General features: G+C 37.1%; 2 protein-coding genes and 1 pseudogene across 2 annotated transcripts in view; all 3 read right to left on the bottom strand.

The window, feature by feature from the left end:
- LOC128213514 (uncharacterized) overlaps positions 1 to 8,894 on the bottom strand; it is a 109,035-nt gene extending 100,141 nt beyond the window's left edge. Inside the window, exon 1 of the mRNA XM_052919282.1 lies at positions 8,681 to 8,894. The gene's annotated coding sequence lies outside the window, so the exon portion shown is untranslated. The remainder of the gene's footprint in view (positions 1 to 8,680) is intronic.
- LOC128213513 (uncharacterized) lies at positions 5,313 to 8,202 on the bottom strand. The gene is made up of 2 exons (XM_052919280.1): positions 8,112 to 8,202; positions 5,313 to 7,679 (listed from the first exon to the last, which is right to left on the bottom strand). The coding sequence occupies exon 2, from the start codon at positions 7,677 to 7,679 to the stop codon at positions 5,544 to 5,546; it is 2,136 nt and encodes a 711-aa protein (XP_052775240.1). The 5' UTR covers positions 8,112 to 8,202; the 3' UTR covers positions 5,313 to 5,543.
- Positions 8,895 to 10,956: 2,062 nt separating the features above from the next.
- LOC128215160 (cilia- and flagella-associated protein 36-like) lies at positions 10,957 to 17,613 on the bottom strand (annotated as a pseudogene).
- Between the last annotated feature and the right edge of the window lie 667 nt (positions 17,614 to 18,280).

Genomic DNA, 18,280 nt, shown 5'->3' with positions numbered 1-18,280 from the left:
TCCGCCAGTGGAATTCATGTTTTGGCCGACTGGGTGAGGGGGGACACGGGCCCTTGTGCTCATACCCAGCTAGATCCGCCAGTGGAATTCATGTGCCGGCCAACTGGGTGAGGGGTGACACGGGCCCTTGTGCTCATACCCGGCTATTTCCGCAACTGGAATTCATGTGCATGCCAACTGTGTGAGGGGGACACGGACCCTTGTGCTCATCCCTAGCTAGATCGGCAAGTGGAATTCGTGTTTCGGCCAACTGGGTGAGGGTGACACAGGCCCTTGTGCTCATCCCCCGCTAGATCCGCCAGTGGAATTCATGTGCCTGCCAACTGGGTGAGGGGGGACACGGACCCTTGTTCTCATCCCCGGCTAGATCCGCCAGTGAAATTCATGTGCCTGCCAACTGGGTGAGGGGTGACACGGACCCTTGTGCTCATCCCCGGCTAGATCCACCGGTGGAATTCATGTTTCGGTCAATTGGATGAGGGGGGCACGGGCCCTAATGCTCATCCCCGGCTAGGTCTGCCGGTGGAATTCATATTTCGGCCAACTGGGTGAGGGGGACACGAGCCCTTGTGCTCATCCCCGGCTAAATCCGCCAGTAGAATTCATGTTTCGGCCAACTGGGAGAGGGGAGACACGGGCCCTTGTGCTCATCCCCGGCTAGGTCCGCCAGTAGAATTCATGTTTCGGCCAACTGGATGAGGGGGACACGGGCCCTTGTGCTCATCCTCGGGACAAATCCGTCAATGGAATTCATGTTTCGGCCAACTGGGTGAGGGGGGGGGGCACGGGCCCTTGTGCTCATCCCCGGCTCGAACCGCCAATGAAATTCATGTTTTGCTGACATTTAAAATGCGAAATTTCCAACATGGACTCATAATAATCTAATGAAGCAAATGTTGTCTGTCATTTGAAGTGTTTTGTGTCCCTCGTTAGGTGTCCGCTAAGTCGTAGCCAGAGGCCCCTAGACCGATTTTATTATTAAATTCTGGCTGCTAGACCTGTCTGTGTAGTCTTTATTTTGTTATTTGGTCAAGTTTGAATTCGTTTGATTTGCAATTTCTGTGACTACAGCTTCTCGTCAAAATGAAGCACGTTCAGTAATTAATAATTGACTTATGAAAATGTAATATTTAAAATCACACTGATGGATGGATCACACTTCACGTTTAAGTCCAATAACTTATACCCATATTGATTAAAACATGATGTATTGTCTATACTTTTAGTAATGCGCTATTGTTTTTGTGCTGTAGCTTAACAGATAAAATACAATGCAGTTTGAAAGATTATTTTTTGTTTCATTGAATAATCTGGCATTTCTCATGACCCGAAATGTTGCGAATGTGTATTTTATTCCGTGTATTTTTTTGAACAATCGTTAAATTATCTCTTTGCTCAATTTAAACAGCTCGTTCACACATGAATCAGTGTCTTACAAAGAAAATAAGATTGTTTCATGTATAAAAATATCCAATGTTTTCAGGTAACAAAAACAAAGACAAATAACAATTTTAAAAAATGAAATGAAACAAGAGGAATGTATCTAGTTTGATCTGTAAAACAAGACAATTTAGACTGAATGTCCTCTAGCGAATTCTAAAATATTCAAAATTTACTTTTTATTTCAATATATAAGGAGAAAAGTAGTAAGATAGGACCAAAATGCACAAGTTCGAACTAAAAATTGTAAAAAATAATATGCGGGAGGACCCCTCCCCCACCTGTATTTCTGAGGGAGGGGCGCAAGTCAAAAGAGTATGCCCCTAAGTTACGCCCCCTCTAACACCGACTCCTGGATCCGCCCCTGTTGATCCTATTTATTATTTTTTTTCCGGAGAATATTTTAGGAACACAAACACAGGGGTGCAGAGAGATTGAACTTCATTTCTTTGCCAATGTAAAGAATTGGTTTTGTATATTATTTGAAATATGTTTAAAGGAGTTATTTAGAAGCATACGTATTTCTGATTTTGCTTTTTTTAAATATGAAATAATTGCGAATCATTGGTTTCGCGCTATATTTGTTTTTCACCCCGCCCCCCTTCACCGCTCAACACACAAGGAATATTGATGGTCTTAACCAGAGGCATTTATACTAAACGAAAAATGTACCAGTGATGTCTCTAAATCCGGGATGCATTCTGTAAATACAAGATCGTTGGATATCAATGCATTGATATTTTATTTTATTTAACCGGTCTAGGAAGTTGTAGGCTGGAGTTTCGACCCGGCTTTGCGTATAAAGAAGCTAGCCAGTAAGATTGCGGAAGTCCCTGGTTATTTTCTGACACAGTTGTCTCTCTCCACGGACATTCGATCTCTGACATTTAAATATTATTAGCCGTTAAAAATGACCCCATTACTGATCAAAAGTTAATACTGATGAGTTTCTCAACGAATATAATATAATCAGATTTAAATGTTCGAACCATTTTAAGTTCGCCCCGTATGACCTCAACGGTTTAAAACCTCTGGAAGAATGTTCGTGAATTTCGGGTCAATAATTCACTACTTCAATACAACGTACAGAATCCTAATTCCGGACGCGCTTGGTCAAGGTAAAAGTCACATTTAATTGTCAAATGACAGAGTCATATATATCTTGTCCGCTCAATATTTTTAACACCTGAGGGTTAATTATTCACTTCCTTGAGACGACGTGCTTAACCCCAGCTCAACTCCAAATGTCCGAGCAATAGATTTCATTTTAATTCAATATCTTCTAAACACCTTGAAAGTTGTTCAATTGAACTATCACAGTTTCAGGTCAAATATTCCAGCCATATATTTTGCATGTACTTTCCCGTATGCTCTTTATATTTTACACCAATGGAATGATTTTCATGAGAAACGTGTTCATAATGCACCAGTCAATTGTAACCACGCCGCCCCCCCCCCCCAGGTCCGGCAAAAAAATAGCGGGGATTTTTTTGTTTCGGTCCAGCCAACCCCGGCTAAAATCCCCGCCCTGCGGGAACGAACAGATGGTAATATCCCCGGCAAATTCCCCCGCACCCCAGGGACCATAGGTAAGGCCCATTCCCCGCTATATTTAATGCGAAGACAAAACCACCGCATTCACCCGGCACTGCGGGGCCACCTCAAACGTAAAAACACATTCCATTTCCCCGGCTATCCCCGGTATAACCCCGACCAGGGGGTGGGGGCGTGGTTACAATTGACTGGTGCATAACATTTACGCGATATGCGGAAATCACGCTCTAACCGCCCTGCAAAAGGTCAATCTCACAGTTCAAGGTCAAGGTCAAATGCTCGAGCCATAGATTTACTGTCAGTTACAAATCTCATAAAACGCGATAAATGCCAAAAGTCATGGAAAATAAGACAGTTATGAGGGAAAACGTGTAAAACAAGCGCCTAATTGTTTAATTTTCTAATTAGGCTTAAGTTATATTTTGAACAGTAACCATAGCCGATGGTTTGAATATCATGTACAGTCGAATCCCGTTGGCTCGAACTCCAACGGACCAGCGAAAATACCTCGAGCTTCGAAAAATTCGAGCCAAGCGGGATTTTTTTACCTTTTACTAATATCAAGAAATCGGTCCTTTACCCAAAGTTCGAACCATCCAGGAATTCGAGCCAAGCGAGTTCGAGCCAACGAGGTTCGACTGTATATGAACAACTAGTAAAGTTAATATTTCGAACAAAAGATCGCCGTCTGGCTCTGATGTTATAAGATTTAAACTGCTATTGACGATATTAAACATCACTATGTGCGCATTATCGATTTTGAATAATGTAGTCTGTTTTCTTTGGAACGGCGATAATTGTCACGACCATTTCGGTTCACAAGAGCATTGTGTGAGACTTCGATCCATATTTTATTCCATTTTAATTGATTGTGTTAGTTTGATAGAAGGTTTAATAAACATGAAAGTTGTACGGTAATAACAGACAAAATTTCATTTAAGCACTGAAATATAGCATGAGAACGCCCCTTTTGCCTTTGAATGCCCCCTCCCGCACCTACCCCGCACTCGCAGCGTTTCTGCTATTGTCGCAACTACGCTGCTTATACTTGGCGTACTTTTAAAAAGCGTCCAGGTACGCCCCTGATATCGTGTTTTCATCAATTAGATAACTTCCAGGTATGAAACACTAGTTAAATTTGAACTTCCAAATAAGCTAAACATAATTATAGGGCTATTGTCGTTTTATTTATTCAATATTGTGGACCAAACCGCCATAGTTTCTATATACATTTTCAATGTCGTAAAGCTGCACTCTCACAGATGGACCGTTTTGACAACTTTTTAAATTGTTGTCTTGGAATAAGCCAAATTTTGCGTAAATGTCTGGAAAGCAATGATATAAGACTGGTGATAAGATGTGAGATGGCAGTTTTAAATAGATACGTTCGAAAATTGATGTTTAATGGCTTAAAGCGTTTCAAACGCTTTAAGAAAAATGTAATTTTCGGCATTTTTTCAAACAATTGAGATTTATTCTGTTGTAAGTTGTCTTATATGACTGAATTTAAAGCACTGATCCCAAATCAGCTGATTCTGAGATAAAATTGAAAAAATGTGAAATCGGTCAATCTGTGAGAGTGCAGCTTTAACGGTAGTGTTAAAAGTGTACACTTTTATATACTCCAGTCATGTCCTATCTAAGGCATATTCAAGATAAAAAATACAAATATATACTATGAAGTGAGCAGTTGTTGTTTTAAAAGATTCAAAATACAAAACTTCGGGACTTTGATTGTGTCTATTTGCAGCTTCTTTTAAATTCGATCCCTATTTTATCAAAAGAAATTGCCTCTGTTTCAACTGTTAACTAATGGCAGATGGAACGAGCATTTTTCCTGGCAACACATGGATCAAATAATCCCTAGTTTTGTTGGCGTGGAAATAGCTTAAGCGTATCACCGCCATGGTTGCTATCAAGTGTGCATGATTTGCGAATAAAAATTAAGAAAAGAAAAGAAGGATATAAATAAATTTATCTTTAAGTGTCAAAGAAAAAGGGACACAGGTCAGTGTTACTTTGGTCAAACATACTTATCATTATGAAAATTAGGACAAAGCCAAACTAATATGATAATAATAACAATAATAATAATTATAATAATAATAATAATAATAATAATAATAATAATAATAATGATAATAATAATAATAATTATAATAATAATAATGATAACAATAATAATAATGATAACAATTATAATAATAATAATAATTATAATAATAATAATAATAATAATAATAATAATAATAATAATAATGATAATAATTATAATAATAATAATAATTATAATAATAATAATAATAATAATAATAATAATAATAATAATAATAATAATAATAATGATAATAATAATAATAATTATAATAATAATAATGATAACAATTAAAAGAATAATAATAAAAAAATAATAATAATAAAAATACATTTTTTAATAATCATACAAAACCTTATCCATTAAATGAAAACATGATTTATTTTCATTAATATAAACTCACTGGCATATATAGTAATGAAACATATTAAAACATGCTTTCTCAAGTTTAAATCTAAATCTCGTAGCCACGATTCAGTCTGTAAATATGCCAGTGCGCCGCGTTGTTCCTAGGCATCGCTTCGACGGATGCCCTGTACAGTTGTAACGCCAACTCCGGAAGGCCCCCCATCTCCATGCAGTGCCCTATCAGGTTGAAACACGTCTCAGGGTGGTAGAGATGGGAACGACGGTTGGCGTCAAGAAAACAGTTATCTAAGTTCAATACAGCTTGACGTTGTCTTCCTCGCTGGCCGAGATCACGGAAAGTCAGGTACTGCAGGTAGTAGAGGTAAGGCAGTGAGTCCACAACGGCCCAGTTCATCCAACGTTCATCAATGTGTCTATGATTGATATCCTCGCCTAATCCTCTCACCATCTCGTAGTGTAATATCGGTGGAGCACAGAACGCCTCCTGTCTCAAGTAGCGAACACATAATGCCGTTTTGTTTGTTAATAACACGTCATCGTTATTAACAACACTGGTAGTGCACAGTGGTTTGTGATGTTCTGTATCTAGAGGATCCATATTTCCACATGCACATACAGCTTGTACGTTGTCGTCATATCTACGTTCAACATCATTCAGAACGTCCGCTGCTCTTTCAAGCTCATTATGACAGACGAGAAAAGAAGCCAACTTCAGTCTTGATGACGCCACATCCGTATCTAAGGAACTTTCGAACAGACACAGTATATTTCTAGGAACAACACTACCATTCCGTATGCAACATGATGCAGCAGTGGATGCAAAAACGCTCAACACTTGTCTAAAAACATAGTCAAAATATTGTACTCTTAATGGAAACGGCAGCTCATGAACATATGTACGTACTGTTGTAAGATATAGGCCGAAATATGAAATCATATCTTCAGACATGAAATCAGACGTCTCAGACAGAATTAACTGGAAACCCTTATAAATGTTGAAGTGAGCATTTACACTTAGCCACCTACATAAACTATTTTTTGTCGATATGTGTAACCCTTCACTGTAGCGAACAGTTCTGATATTTGTGCTGAACATCCGGTTGCCTAAATCGTCTGCTTGTATGTACGCGAGTACTATTAAGTGAGTGTCAATGATATTTGAAAGGATCTTAGAAAGATTTGCTAACTGCCGACTTGTAAATTTTCCATGAAAAAGATTCACGCCTGCTACAATGAAGTGAGGGCACATACCGGTTTTCGTCCAACCAAGCAACAATTTCAAACAATACACAATACATTCCATCAAGCGATTTTCTCTCCACATTCTGGGTGGCAATCTTTCCGCGGCGAAAAGCAGGGCAGTTTTGCAATGAAAACTTGTCAACTTTCCTTCATTATATAAAAGAGGGTTGATTACGTGTGATTTTAGAATCTTCAGAACCACATAACATTTAAGCTGTACTGTTTTCATGCTAAACATCAGTGTTCTCTCAATAAGACTAGGAGAAATTCTCCATTCAACATGTCTGTAATAGCTGTCAAAGTATCCATCAGGAACAAGAAAACACCCACACTCCCTTACGTCTCTCAGCATTTCCGGTGTCGGCCAGTGGCCGGGCCTCGGTCGTTCAAACCAAGCTTGGCATTCTTGCGGAAGTGACCTGCACCAATACGCGTACACAAAGTCATACATTTTAAGAAGGCTATGCGAGGGGCCACTGGAGTAGTAAAGTGTATTATCTCTTATTGAGATCAGTTGTGCTATAATTCCAAAGAATGTATTTACAAATAGTACACGGCCCTTACTGTCAACTACATGGAATACATAACTTGAATGAATGAAAGGTTCAGGTGAGTCTGGTCTAATCACCTGTAGAAGATAATGTTGTGGAGAGCACGTTTCCTCCTTCACCATCAGCATGTTTTGCCTACCGGCTTCCCATTCAGACCAGGATGACATGATGTTGATGTCGTTTAAGCTGATTAATCTGTCAATATCGGAGTTTAGTCCCGGTGTAGTTGTTCCCTCTGACTGACTCCCGAAATTGAAACAGGTAAAATCACTTCCTTGTAGTTTAGCATTGTTGATCGTCTCGCTCGCCTCTATCATGAGAAAAGTTCTCCTTCTTCTCCTCACCATCCACCTGTTGACGCCAATGTCGCTTAACGCCCTGGACAGACGGAGAGACATTATCCGGTAAAAGCCAGGCGGGTTCTCCATCTTTAAATAAGAAACAATGGTAATAATTCTTTCATGACACGAATTATGTTTCTACAAATAATATAAAACAAATCTTAGAATAACCTATTAATTTTCACTTTCGCTTTCAAACTGTCTAATGAAAATATTGCATATATATGACTGATTTATTTAAAGTAATAGTTTTAATCTTGTGTTTGTCTGTGTGAGATGGAAATACAGACGTGATCCATAATAATATAACGTTAATCAGCAGTTTTGTTTACAGACAATATGCTTATTAGAAGGGAAGTTACATTTTTATGTACTTTCGGTTCACGTATACATAATTGATAATATGAGTGTGTAATATTTACAGTAGCGGCTTCATCATAATCGAATAAAACATAATTAAATGATTTTTGCACAAGACATAAAGCTCATCAATTCCTATCACAACTGAATCATAAATACCTTTGTTACTGTGTTGCTTACGCAACCGTCACCGACGACAAGAATAAAATAATAAATAAAATAACATTCCTCGTTTTGGTTTCATTCTTATTAGTGGGAGTGTACATGGAAAACCCAAGTCTATAAATAAACTATGACATGATTTAAAGGCGCACCTTTCGACATGCACCACTCCCTAAAACCGAAAGAATGGTTTAAAATGTTGGTATATAGGAGGGGGGGGGGGGGGGGTCGGGATCGGGGTAGTCCCATGAGACATTTTGTCTATTTGATATATATAATGATATTTTTTCAAGTTACACTCTTCGAAATTTATTGAAATGTCTTTTTATCAATTTTTATTATTTTTTGTAAAATTTTAAACAATATCAATGGACTGACGGGCCACATCAAAAATATTTATTTTTTTAAACAATATCAAAGGACTGAAGGGCCATATTTTAGTGACCAAAGGGCCATGTTTAGTGACCAAGCTATGTGACGATCACCTGTGATGCAAACAACATACTCATATCCCTGTCAGCAAAGTTTAAGAATCTTTGATAAAATAAACAAATATTTCAACTTACAATCTCGAATATTGAAAACTCCTTTTCTCAAACAAAGCTTTAATAATTCACCAATTCTGTGTTAACAGTGCTTAACATTTTGTCAGACAAAACAGGTGTAACGTCCTGTCTTCACTTAACTACAAGCTCCTAGTAAATAACACAGTCAAGTAGCTCGATATGAAATCAAATAAAGCCAATGGTAACAACTCGGCCATCTTCGGCAAACTTCAATTATGTTCGATACAGGCCAAGGTGTTCCGATTGCAAATAAAGTATGTTAAACGCCTAGTTTATGCCTGCTATAATTTACACCCCCCCCCCCCAAATCCGTGTATTGTACACAACTACTGTCTATTGATCTTAATCTTAATTGCCGTGTGCTGTCTATCAGATCTCCGATCAGAGTGTCATGCTGTGCAGGTTCTTAAGGTTTTATTATAGAAATGGACAAAACATATTGTCTTTAAGTTGTTGTTGTTTTTTTCCAATAATAATAATAATAATAATAATAATAATAATAATAATGCTATGTATGTATATCACTATTCAAAAACTTATCACTCTTATTTGTTTATTATTTATTTCCAATCGGTTTAATTAATAAATATGTTAGATATACTAAATGGTTATATGTATTAGTAAGACAATGAGATGATCAACTCTAAAATTGTCGACGCTAAATGGCCTTAAACCAACAAGCAAATGCACATTACATGCGCCCCTCCTGTGATACCAGTGCAATTAACAGGAGATGCACAGCCGGGGGTCATCATGCCAAACATATCTTAAACTAGGCCTTTAAAGCTGCACTCTCACAGATCGCGATCCATGGAAACCCCTCCTGTTATACCAGTGCAATAAACAGGAGATGCACAGCCGGGGGTCATCATGCCAAACATATCTTAAACTAGGCCTTTAAAGCTGCACTCTCACAGATCGCGATCCATGGAAACCCCTCCTGTGATACCAGTGCAATTAACAGGAGATGCACAGCCGGGGGTCATCATGCCAAACATATCTTAAACTAGGCCTTTAAAGCTGCACTCTCACAGATCGCGATCCATGGAAACCAATTGTGTAAGACTGCTGACAAAAAAATATGATCGCAGATTTTTATATTTGAGTTCAAAAATTTACGTTGAATGCATTTTTCTTAAACTGTAAGTAACGGTTAAAGCCTTAAAACATTAATTTTCGAACAGAAATATGAAAATCTACGATCTGATCTTTTTGTTAGCAATCTGATATCATTGGTTTGCAGAAATAATTTACGCAAACATTTGCTCTTTCCGAGACAAAAAGTAAAAATGTTGTTTAAATGGTATATCTGTGAGAGTGAAGCTTTAAGAAAGAAATATTTGTTTCCGATTTCCCGGTCTACCCTAAATTTTGCACCCAACATTATTTTAAAGTGCCTTCAGACACTTGGTGTATATTTTCAGTAGCTTGTAGCACCAGAAATACGCGTATTATATACGTGTTATTATATTGAACATTGCCTCAGACTCAATGCAAACAGTTAATTTGCTTAAAAATAGCATTAGAGCACAGCCTGATTTATAAACAATAGGGCCATGATGGCCCTGAATCGCTTACTTGTTATGTGAATGAAAAAGATATACCCATTAATGTGCATGCAGGGTTACAAGCTTTGACCGGTCATAATACCTATTTTCAAAGAAGATACATATTAAATTTTGATATGATATTAAAGTGGGAAAATGTTGATTTGCATCACCTTACTCTTGCAGGAGAACTAGATTGAACGACCTCATAAATTTATTTTCTTCCATCTTAGCAAAATTGTTTTCCTATAAAGACCTATGCGGCTCCCCTTGCTTCTAGAGTAAAGAAAAAAACTATTGAAAATTAAAAGGTTACAGTCAATTTTCAGTATATTATATACAGCTAGAGAAAAATGATATATCAGATAGATTTTTAGTGTTAACAGAAATTCAGCCATTTTTTGCTATTGCTGTTGTATGTCAATCGAGACGCCTTGTATTCTTAAAGACGATCACCCAACGAAACTTCCTGTGAAGTTTTAATAAATCTGAGTAGTTTCAGACGACATTTTCTTTTAAAGGAAAAAAACAGGAAGTCGAACATTTTTATGTTGACGTCTTGTTGTATTTTGAAGAACGTTGCCATAGAAAGCTTCCTGTGTGGTTTTACCGAAATTTGGCCAGCTGGTTTCCAAGAAGATGTCTTTCAGGCAATTGTTGACAGACGTACTGTACGAGGACTGATAACATTAGCTAACAGATACATAATATTGAAGTCATTCAACGCTGATTTGTTTAGAATTTATTAAAGGTTTTTTGCACGAACTTTCAAACATCACAAAGGCACAATAACGAAAAAGTTAAATGTAGAGAGTTTCATGGACGGGTCAACGTCAAGAGAAAGTCATCACTGATATGTCACATGTAAAAGTCGATATCAATAGAAGAAACTGGTTTTCTGTGAAGTACAACCCATGGAACACAATGTAATCATTTAACACATAGCATGAACTTTAAAAAATAATGCAGTAGTAACAAAATCAAACCCGTGAACATATTTTACTCTAAATGGAGACATTATTCCTTCAACATACGGTAATGCATTTCTTCATGCAGCTTTATTTGAGTTTTGAAATGATTTCATTTACTCCTCAGATTCAATTTTAAGAAAACAATAACCAGACGAACACTGGGGCATAACTCAATCATTTTTGAAGCCAGATATACATAGTGTTTAAAGTCAGAGATATGCGCCTTGCTGTACATGTGCGTATTGTCACTGGCAACATGTATACCAAGTTCTATTTGAATATCTTGGTGTGTTTTTTTAGTAATGGCGAAGGATTACGGTAAAGCTTTTGCATGACAATATAGGCAAAGTCACCTATCCAAAAGCTACACTTTTTAAATATAAAAACAGACAAGCTAAAATGAATCAATCAATCCTGAAACACCATGAGGTATTCAGAAGCCGCATTGTATTTTCATAAAAGTACACATGATTTGCTTTTACAATAACCGAGCCAAAATACACAGCCTATTAACCCATTCCAACCTCAATTGCTACTCCCCATTAATTCTGCCTTCAGTTTGTTTGCAATCTGTCGTCTCATTTCTATTTTCTTCTGTTCCTCCTCTGAGATTACAGGTTTTTTCTCCTCTTGTTTATCTCCCTTGAGTGTCTGTCTGGCGGCGCGAGCGGAGGCCGGACGCTCTGGATTGCTCTGTTCAGCAGTTAGAAGCTGTTTCTCCCGCTCTGCCTTCTTCATTGCGATCAATTTGTCCCTCTGCTGTCGCAGGTACTCCTGACGCTTCTTGATTTCATCTGCACTCATGCCCGCCATCGCAGCCTAATTAAAGGAAATGAACAGAAGTTTCTATTTATTCTTCTGTCTAGTATATCTTAATCCACTTATTTTGATTGAATTTTAAGCATTCAAAACTCAGAGGCAAATAATCACCAAATCGTATCAGTGCAAAAAACATGGTTTTGTAAAAAGGCAAAGAAAATTGCTTACCGCTGCTTTCTGCACAGCCTGATCTCCTCCAGAACTCTCCGTCTGTGCTGATTTCAGCCAGTTTGCAGCAGCCTCGCTACTTGACACCTTGGATGGGACAGAGGTCAGGGGCAGAAGCCCTGGGCCCAGCACGGTTTGGGAGAGCCCTGATGTGCCATCTGAAGTCCCAGCTCCAATGGGCATGGTACCGGTAGCCCCTCCAGGGGTTGTTACAGTCACCGTTGGTTGGGTCTGCTTAACACCAGGGGTGCCAATCACAGGCTGTGATAAGAGACATAAATGGGTTATCTGACCTATATAAAGACTGCCTGTAAACTCCTAACATGACACTAGTCAAGCGCAATAACTGAAAAATAAAATTAAACATTTAATGTAGTAAAGGCATCATAGCCCACATATATACAGGTAGTAATGCTTTGAATATAGTTTTAATAAATACAGACATTTGAGGTATCTGCAGACATTTAACAGAACATTTATCTAGACCTAAGAATTTATATATTGTACACTTATGAGGTTATAAAGGCGACCGCAAGCCGGTTGACCTAGCAATGTATGTAGGAATAAATACAAGAAACACACTGCATTGATTGATAATGGGCATTTATTCAAAATGCCATAAAATAAAATAAAATTCAACAGGAATAGGTTGACAAGTGTTACGTTATGTTTCCCGTAACACATCTGGGTGGGTAAACTGCCAAAAGGCAAAGCCGCAGCCAGCTCATTGTAACATTATAAAAAAAAATTACATACAGTTATTCAATGAATAATATGCAGTTACCAGGTCAATTTGATATAAAAACGTTTATCAAAATTTGTTACAAATATATATTTTGGCTAATTAAAGTAAGCTACCGTACTTAAGCGTGTCCACACTCTCCCTTCTTTAAGTGAGTGCATAAAAACTTATGATGACTGCATAAGAAAACGATCTGAGCTGTTAAATCTTAGTTCTAGATGTAACATTAGAAGCACATAGTTACCTGTTGTTTCTTTTCCACCTGTGGTTTTGCCGGGGCCGGTGTGGGAACAGGAATGAGGGGGGCCATGGCCTTGGTGGTGGGACCTTCTGAAGTACCCTGCAGTGACAGCCCTACCATTGCCTGCAGAAATACATGTCCAAGTACAATAGAAGAAACATTAAGTATGTATATGAATGGCACACCAAGTTACAAAGAAATATAAGTAGTTCAGAGCAATATTTGGCTGTCAATAAGTGGTTGTATATATAATATGTCAAATTTAGTGGGCAGACACTGTAAATATAGTTTTCTTGCCGATCCAAATTTCATAACTCTGGTTCAAACCTGACAAAGGTATTCTGCCCATACACATTCTAACCAAATTTGGTGATGATTGGACAAAGGCTTCTAAATCTGACAAGAACAATTTTATGTTATTTATATAAGTATATGGCGATAACTCCAGAATGACTAGAGTGATATGGCTGGTAATCAAATCTGTCCAAGATATTATGCCCATACACTTTCTGACCAAATTAAGTGATGATTGGACAGAAGACAAGACCAATTTTAGGTGCATGTAATATGTATAATGGAAGGGCAATAACTCTTTAGTGACTTAAGCAAATGTCTATGTTTTAAACTTGTTTGAAATATAATACCCATAGAAATTCTGACTAAATTTGAAGATGATTGAAAAAAGGAATCAAAACTTATTGATCAGACAAGACTGTTTTCAGGTTATTTCTATAATACAAGGGCAATAACTCTCCAGTGACTAGAGCATATTAATATGGCTGGTTGTAAACCTTGTTCAATATAAAATGCCAATTACACAGTCTGACCAAACTCTGTGGTGATTGGACAAAGGCTTCTTAACTCATTGATCGGACAAGTCCAATTTAAGGCAATTTCTATTATCAAAGGGCAATAACTCAAGAGTGACTTGAGCAATATGGCTGGTTATTGAATTTGCCCGAAATATTGTGCCAATACACATCCTAATCAAATTTAGTGATGATTGGACAAAGGCTTCTTAAGTTTTTGAGCGGACAACACAATGGATGCAGCATGCCCGCCAATACACCATAACACTACAGGTAAAACTATTTACATCCTATTTTCAAACTGGCTCATATAAATAGACAAACTTTATACCAACAAAAAAATAAATAGCAAATACAATCTCTCACTTGGTTAAGTTTTTCCTGTTCGGACTTCTTGTTTTTCTCAAGCTGTAGGAACTCGTGCTTAGAGATGGCAATGGTGCTGGCCATCTCATCCTTGTCCTTCGTCGTCTGTCGCTTGAGCCGCTTCTGTTGCTCCTCCTCATATTCACGCTTTGATTGCCTGTTGGAAAGAGTTTAGCAGTAAATAAATAACGGCAAATTGATTCATAGCTTCCATCTATGAAGTAGACCTTATGGCCACAATGGGGCCATCTTGAATCATGTCATCAATTCATTGAATCCTTTGTTCTTTATTGTAATAATGGTAAGTTATATTTTGAAACAATAAGTTTTGCTGTAAAAATTTATCCAGTTTTTTCTTAATTAACAAGTCTATTTCTGCTATTCACATAGTATTCAAACACATTTCTAGATAGTGTCTTCTAATAGTTAATAAGATGCCCTCAAAGAATATATACAAAGCGAGAGCTTCTTCTTGTATATGCAGTTATGTCAATTTCACGCTGAGCCCTCTGTAGGCACTTTCCAAATGTAGCTGCACATAGGCCCCATAGCCCTGTGCAAAGACAGTTTTTTTTCAAATAAATAGCACCCAGGGGCAAACATCTATCCTCGCCTGTTGCGTTACAGTTGAAAAAGGGACATAACCCAAAAGGGCAGAGTTATAGGCCTTGCTATACATAAGTTGAGGTTTAAACATTTGTCACAACAAACTCAAACGACACCAAGGCTATGATAATACCTCAACTTGTCTTCTTCAAAAACAGATTATTTAAAAATAAATGAATCAGAATGTCTACAGAAAACAATTTAAAATTTTCCAGATTTACTTATTAACAAGTTTATCATGTTGTTTTATGGTCAGACTATAATTATGTACCCAAAAGAAAGAGGGAATTAACAAGATCGACCTTCTGATATATGTAATTATCTTATTTTCAAACTCCCGTTACTGGAAAAATAGAATGCCAATATGGACTTATTATTATGCTCTCTTATGTTCAGACCAGAGTTATGTTCCCTAAAGAAAGAGGGCATTTTAATATCACCTTGGCTCACCAATGATGTCATCTTCTCATATTCTTTCATCAGGGAAATGTGCCAATTTGAAGTTCTTTGAAGTATTCTAGCATATACATCACGAAACATGTCTATAAAAGATAAACAGTAAATTTCCCATACTCAAGAACTTTGCGCATGATTTCTTCCTCATTATCTTGGGGTCGCGGGGCTGGGGGCGGGGTCGTCACTGACCCTTCCATCAGGCTATCTGGTAATGCCCCCTGTTGCTTCAGAATCAACATCAGAGCCTGCTGTTGTAGCTCAATGTTCTTCTGTGTCATCATTGTCACAAATATGGCATAGTCCTCCATAGCTAGTACTAGCTCAAACAGTCCCTAAAGGCACAAAAAGCAAAACTACATTTTGTTACAAATATGGTGTTGATTGCATAGTCCTTTGTTGCTAGTTCTAGCTCAAACAGTCTCTAAAGGCCCAAAAAGCAAGGCTACAATTTGTTACAAATATTATTTAGTCCTCAATCACTAGTACTAGCTCAAACTTCCTTAAAGGAATACATAGAAAAATACATGTAGAACAGTTTGTAACAAAAATGGCCTTGTCCTCTTATAATAATGGCTAAAACTACATGTAGCTCAAACAGTCCCTACAGTTCATTATAGCCTGATCGTGATAATAGAAGAAGTTGGTTTTACAGTCCAAAACATTATGATAGTGTATCTTAATGTGGAACAACTGTGTGAATTGTATGCAAATTACTAAAATAAAATCTTATTCTAGACTGTCAATATTATTATGATTTATATTTAGTCACTAATTCCACATATGTTTACATATCCCAGCAATTCACACTGAAATTAACCAATACATGTATAATGCGAGTCCAGTCTAGTTTAACAAGATCTATAATTTATTCAACAGAAAGTCTTTTTACGGGTACATGTTGGTTTTGTTTTTATGATGTTCTTCTCAAACAAACAGTATCACATGTAATAGGCCAAGAGAAACAAACCTGAAACACATCTCTCTTTGAGGGCCAATATGACCTGGTCATTTGACAGTTTCGTGTCCTTCATGAAGGCATCCAGCAGGGACTGAACCTAAAAAGGGAACAATTGCCTTATAAATCAGTTAAAAAGTGTCCACATTTTTTTTTCATCGCACATGACATTTTGCCAGACATCTACATGTACGTGCCTAAGCAGGATACTTTGATGTCACGCGGGACAATTTGCACTTATCAACAAAGTATTTATTGTTTGGCATTCATACATGAAGTATTCGTATGTGCATGAAAAGAGCAGTGAATATTTCATGAAGTTTTATAGAAAACAGTCACAGATAATATCAAGTCTATTAATTGTTCTGATGAGAAAAAGATTCATAGGGTGTTGAAACAGCTGACAGTTTTGACCGGCTAAGCTTGCATTTCAAATGTATGCATATCACGTAGATTACGATACTCCACGGATCAGTCTTCTTGTAAGAAAGGACATGTTTTCATTTTGAGAGGCCATGAGGTTTCCTCATGATATCTGGTACCTGAAATGTGTTCCATAGAGTATTCTATAATGTTGATAAATAATTAAATGGATAAAAACACATACCACTTCTTTGTAGTCATAGTGAACTGTTTTGTACTCTGGTAAATCATCTATGCTTGGATCAAATACTGAAAAAGTAACTAAAAAAATTAAAGCCATGAAAATAATTGACAAATGGATTTTAAATAAGTACGTTGTATAAAGCAATGATATTCGGAATACTGTAAATTGTGGTGGAAAACATTAATAAGTCTAGGTCTCCAGATAATTTTAACTCAGTTTACATTTCAGTCTAATCACATTAGGCCAACAATTGTTATTATCTATTTAACAGTTAGTCATCATCTTAATAAACTGCGCTTTAAATCACACAAAAATGCAAAATTGAGCCAAGATTTTCATTAACTCTCTGTAAAAACAAATACAATAAATTAAAATCGATGGTCCAAACTGACTTGGCCGAGCTTCTCAAAGGGCGAAATCCCACCAGGGGCTGGTTGCTCAAAACCTTAATTAAATTAAACAGTATGTTACCTTAATCATCCGTTAAACCCATAAATGACCGTTACCTAATGGTTAAATTGTTGTTGCTCATGCTATTTAACACTGCCGTTAAGAAACGCTAGCGTTAAATACTTAAGAGTCAATTAAATCCAACTTCTTGTCCAATAATTCATCTGTCACCATCATTCAGCATCCAAACCGACATCTCATCTGCTAATAATTCTGGAACACAAAAAAGGAGAAAAAATCTTATTTCACAGCTAGTGAAACTATAATAATAGAGGAATGTTTGGGAGATTTTGAGACAAGGGAAATGTTGACACATAATTTTACAGATAAAATTTCTAATGAGAAAATGAAAAGAAAATGGGAAGAAATAGGAGTTAAATGGTCTGCCCTCCGTGTGCTGTTAGGACTGGCGATTAGATCAGTGTAAAATGGCAGAACATGAGGGAAAATGCCATGGCTGAGATAACAAGGTAGCCTGATGTTATAGTTAAAAGATGTTTTTTGTTAATATTTAGAAAGATATTCAGCATGACAGATGTACTCAATTTAATTCATTGTTATTCATAAAGCGACTTAATATACATGTTTTAATAAAAAATACTGTTATTTTTAATTAAGAGTTAACCTTCAAATTTACATGTTTATTCCACCTCCTTATTGATACTTAACGTTGTGTCATACAGTAACAGTGAAAGGCTCCAGCGGAGAGAGAGTGGGCGGGTACAGACACTTGAGAAGGCCACAGAGCATTTAGCGAATAGAATTGTGTGTATACATGCCATGATGCCAGTTTTAATCGAGTTGTAGGGACGCTGATGAGCCAGGTAATTTCGTGATAAACATGTTATTTTGATATATAAAAC

This window comes from Mya arenaria, chromosome 13 (genome assembly GCF_026914265.1).
Source record: "Mya arenaria isolate MELC-2E11 chromosome 13, ASM2691426v1".
In the NCBI taxonomy this organism is placed as follows: Eukaryota; Metazoa; Mollusca; class Bivalvia; order Myida; family Myidae; genus Mya; species Mya arenaria.
The sequence above is the reverse complement of the archived record's forward strand: the minus strand, read 5'-3'. Positions and strand labels throughout refer to the sequence as shown.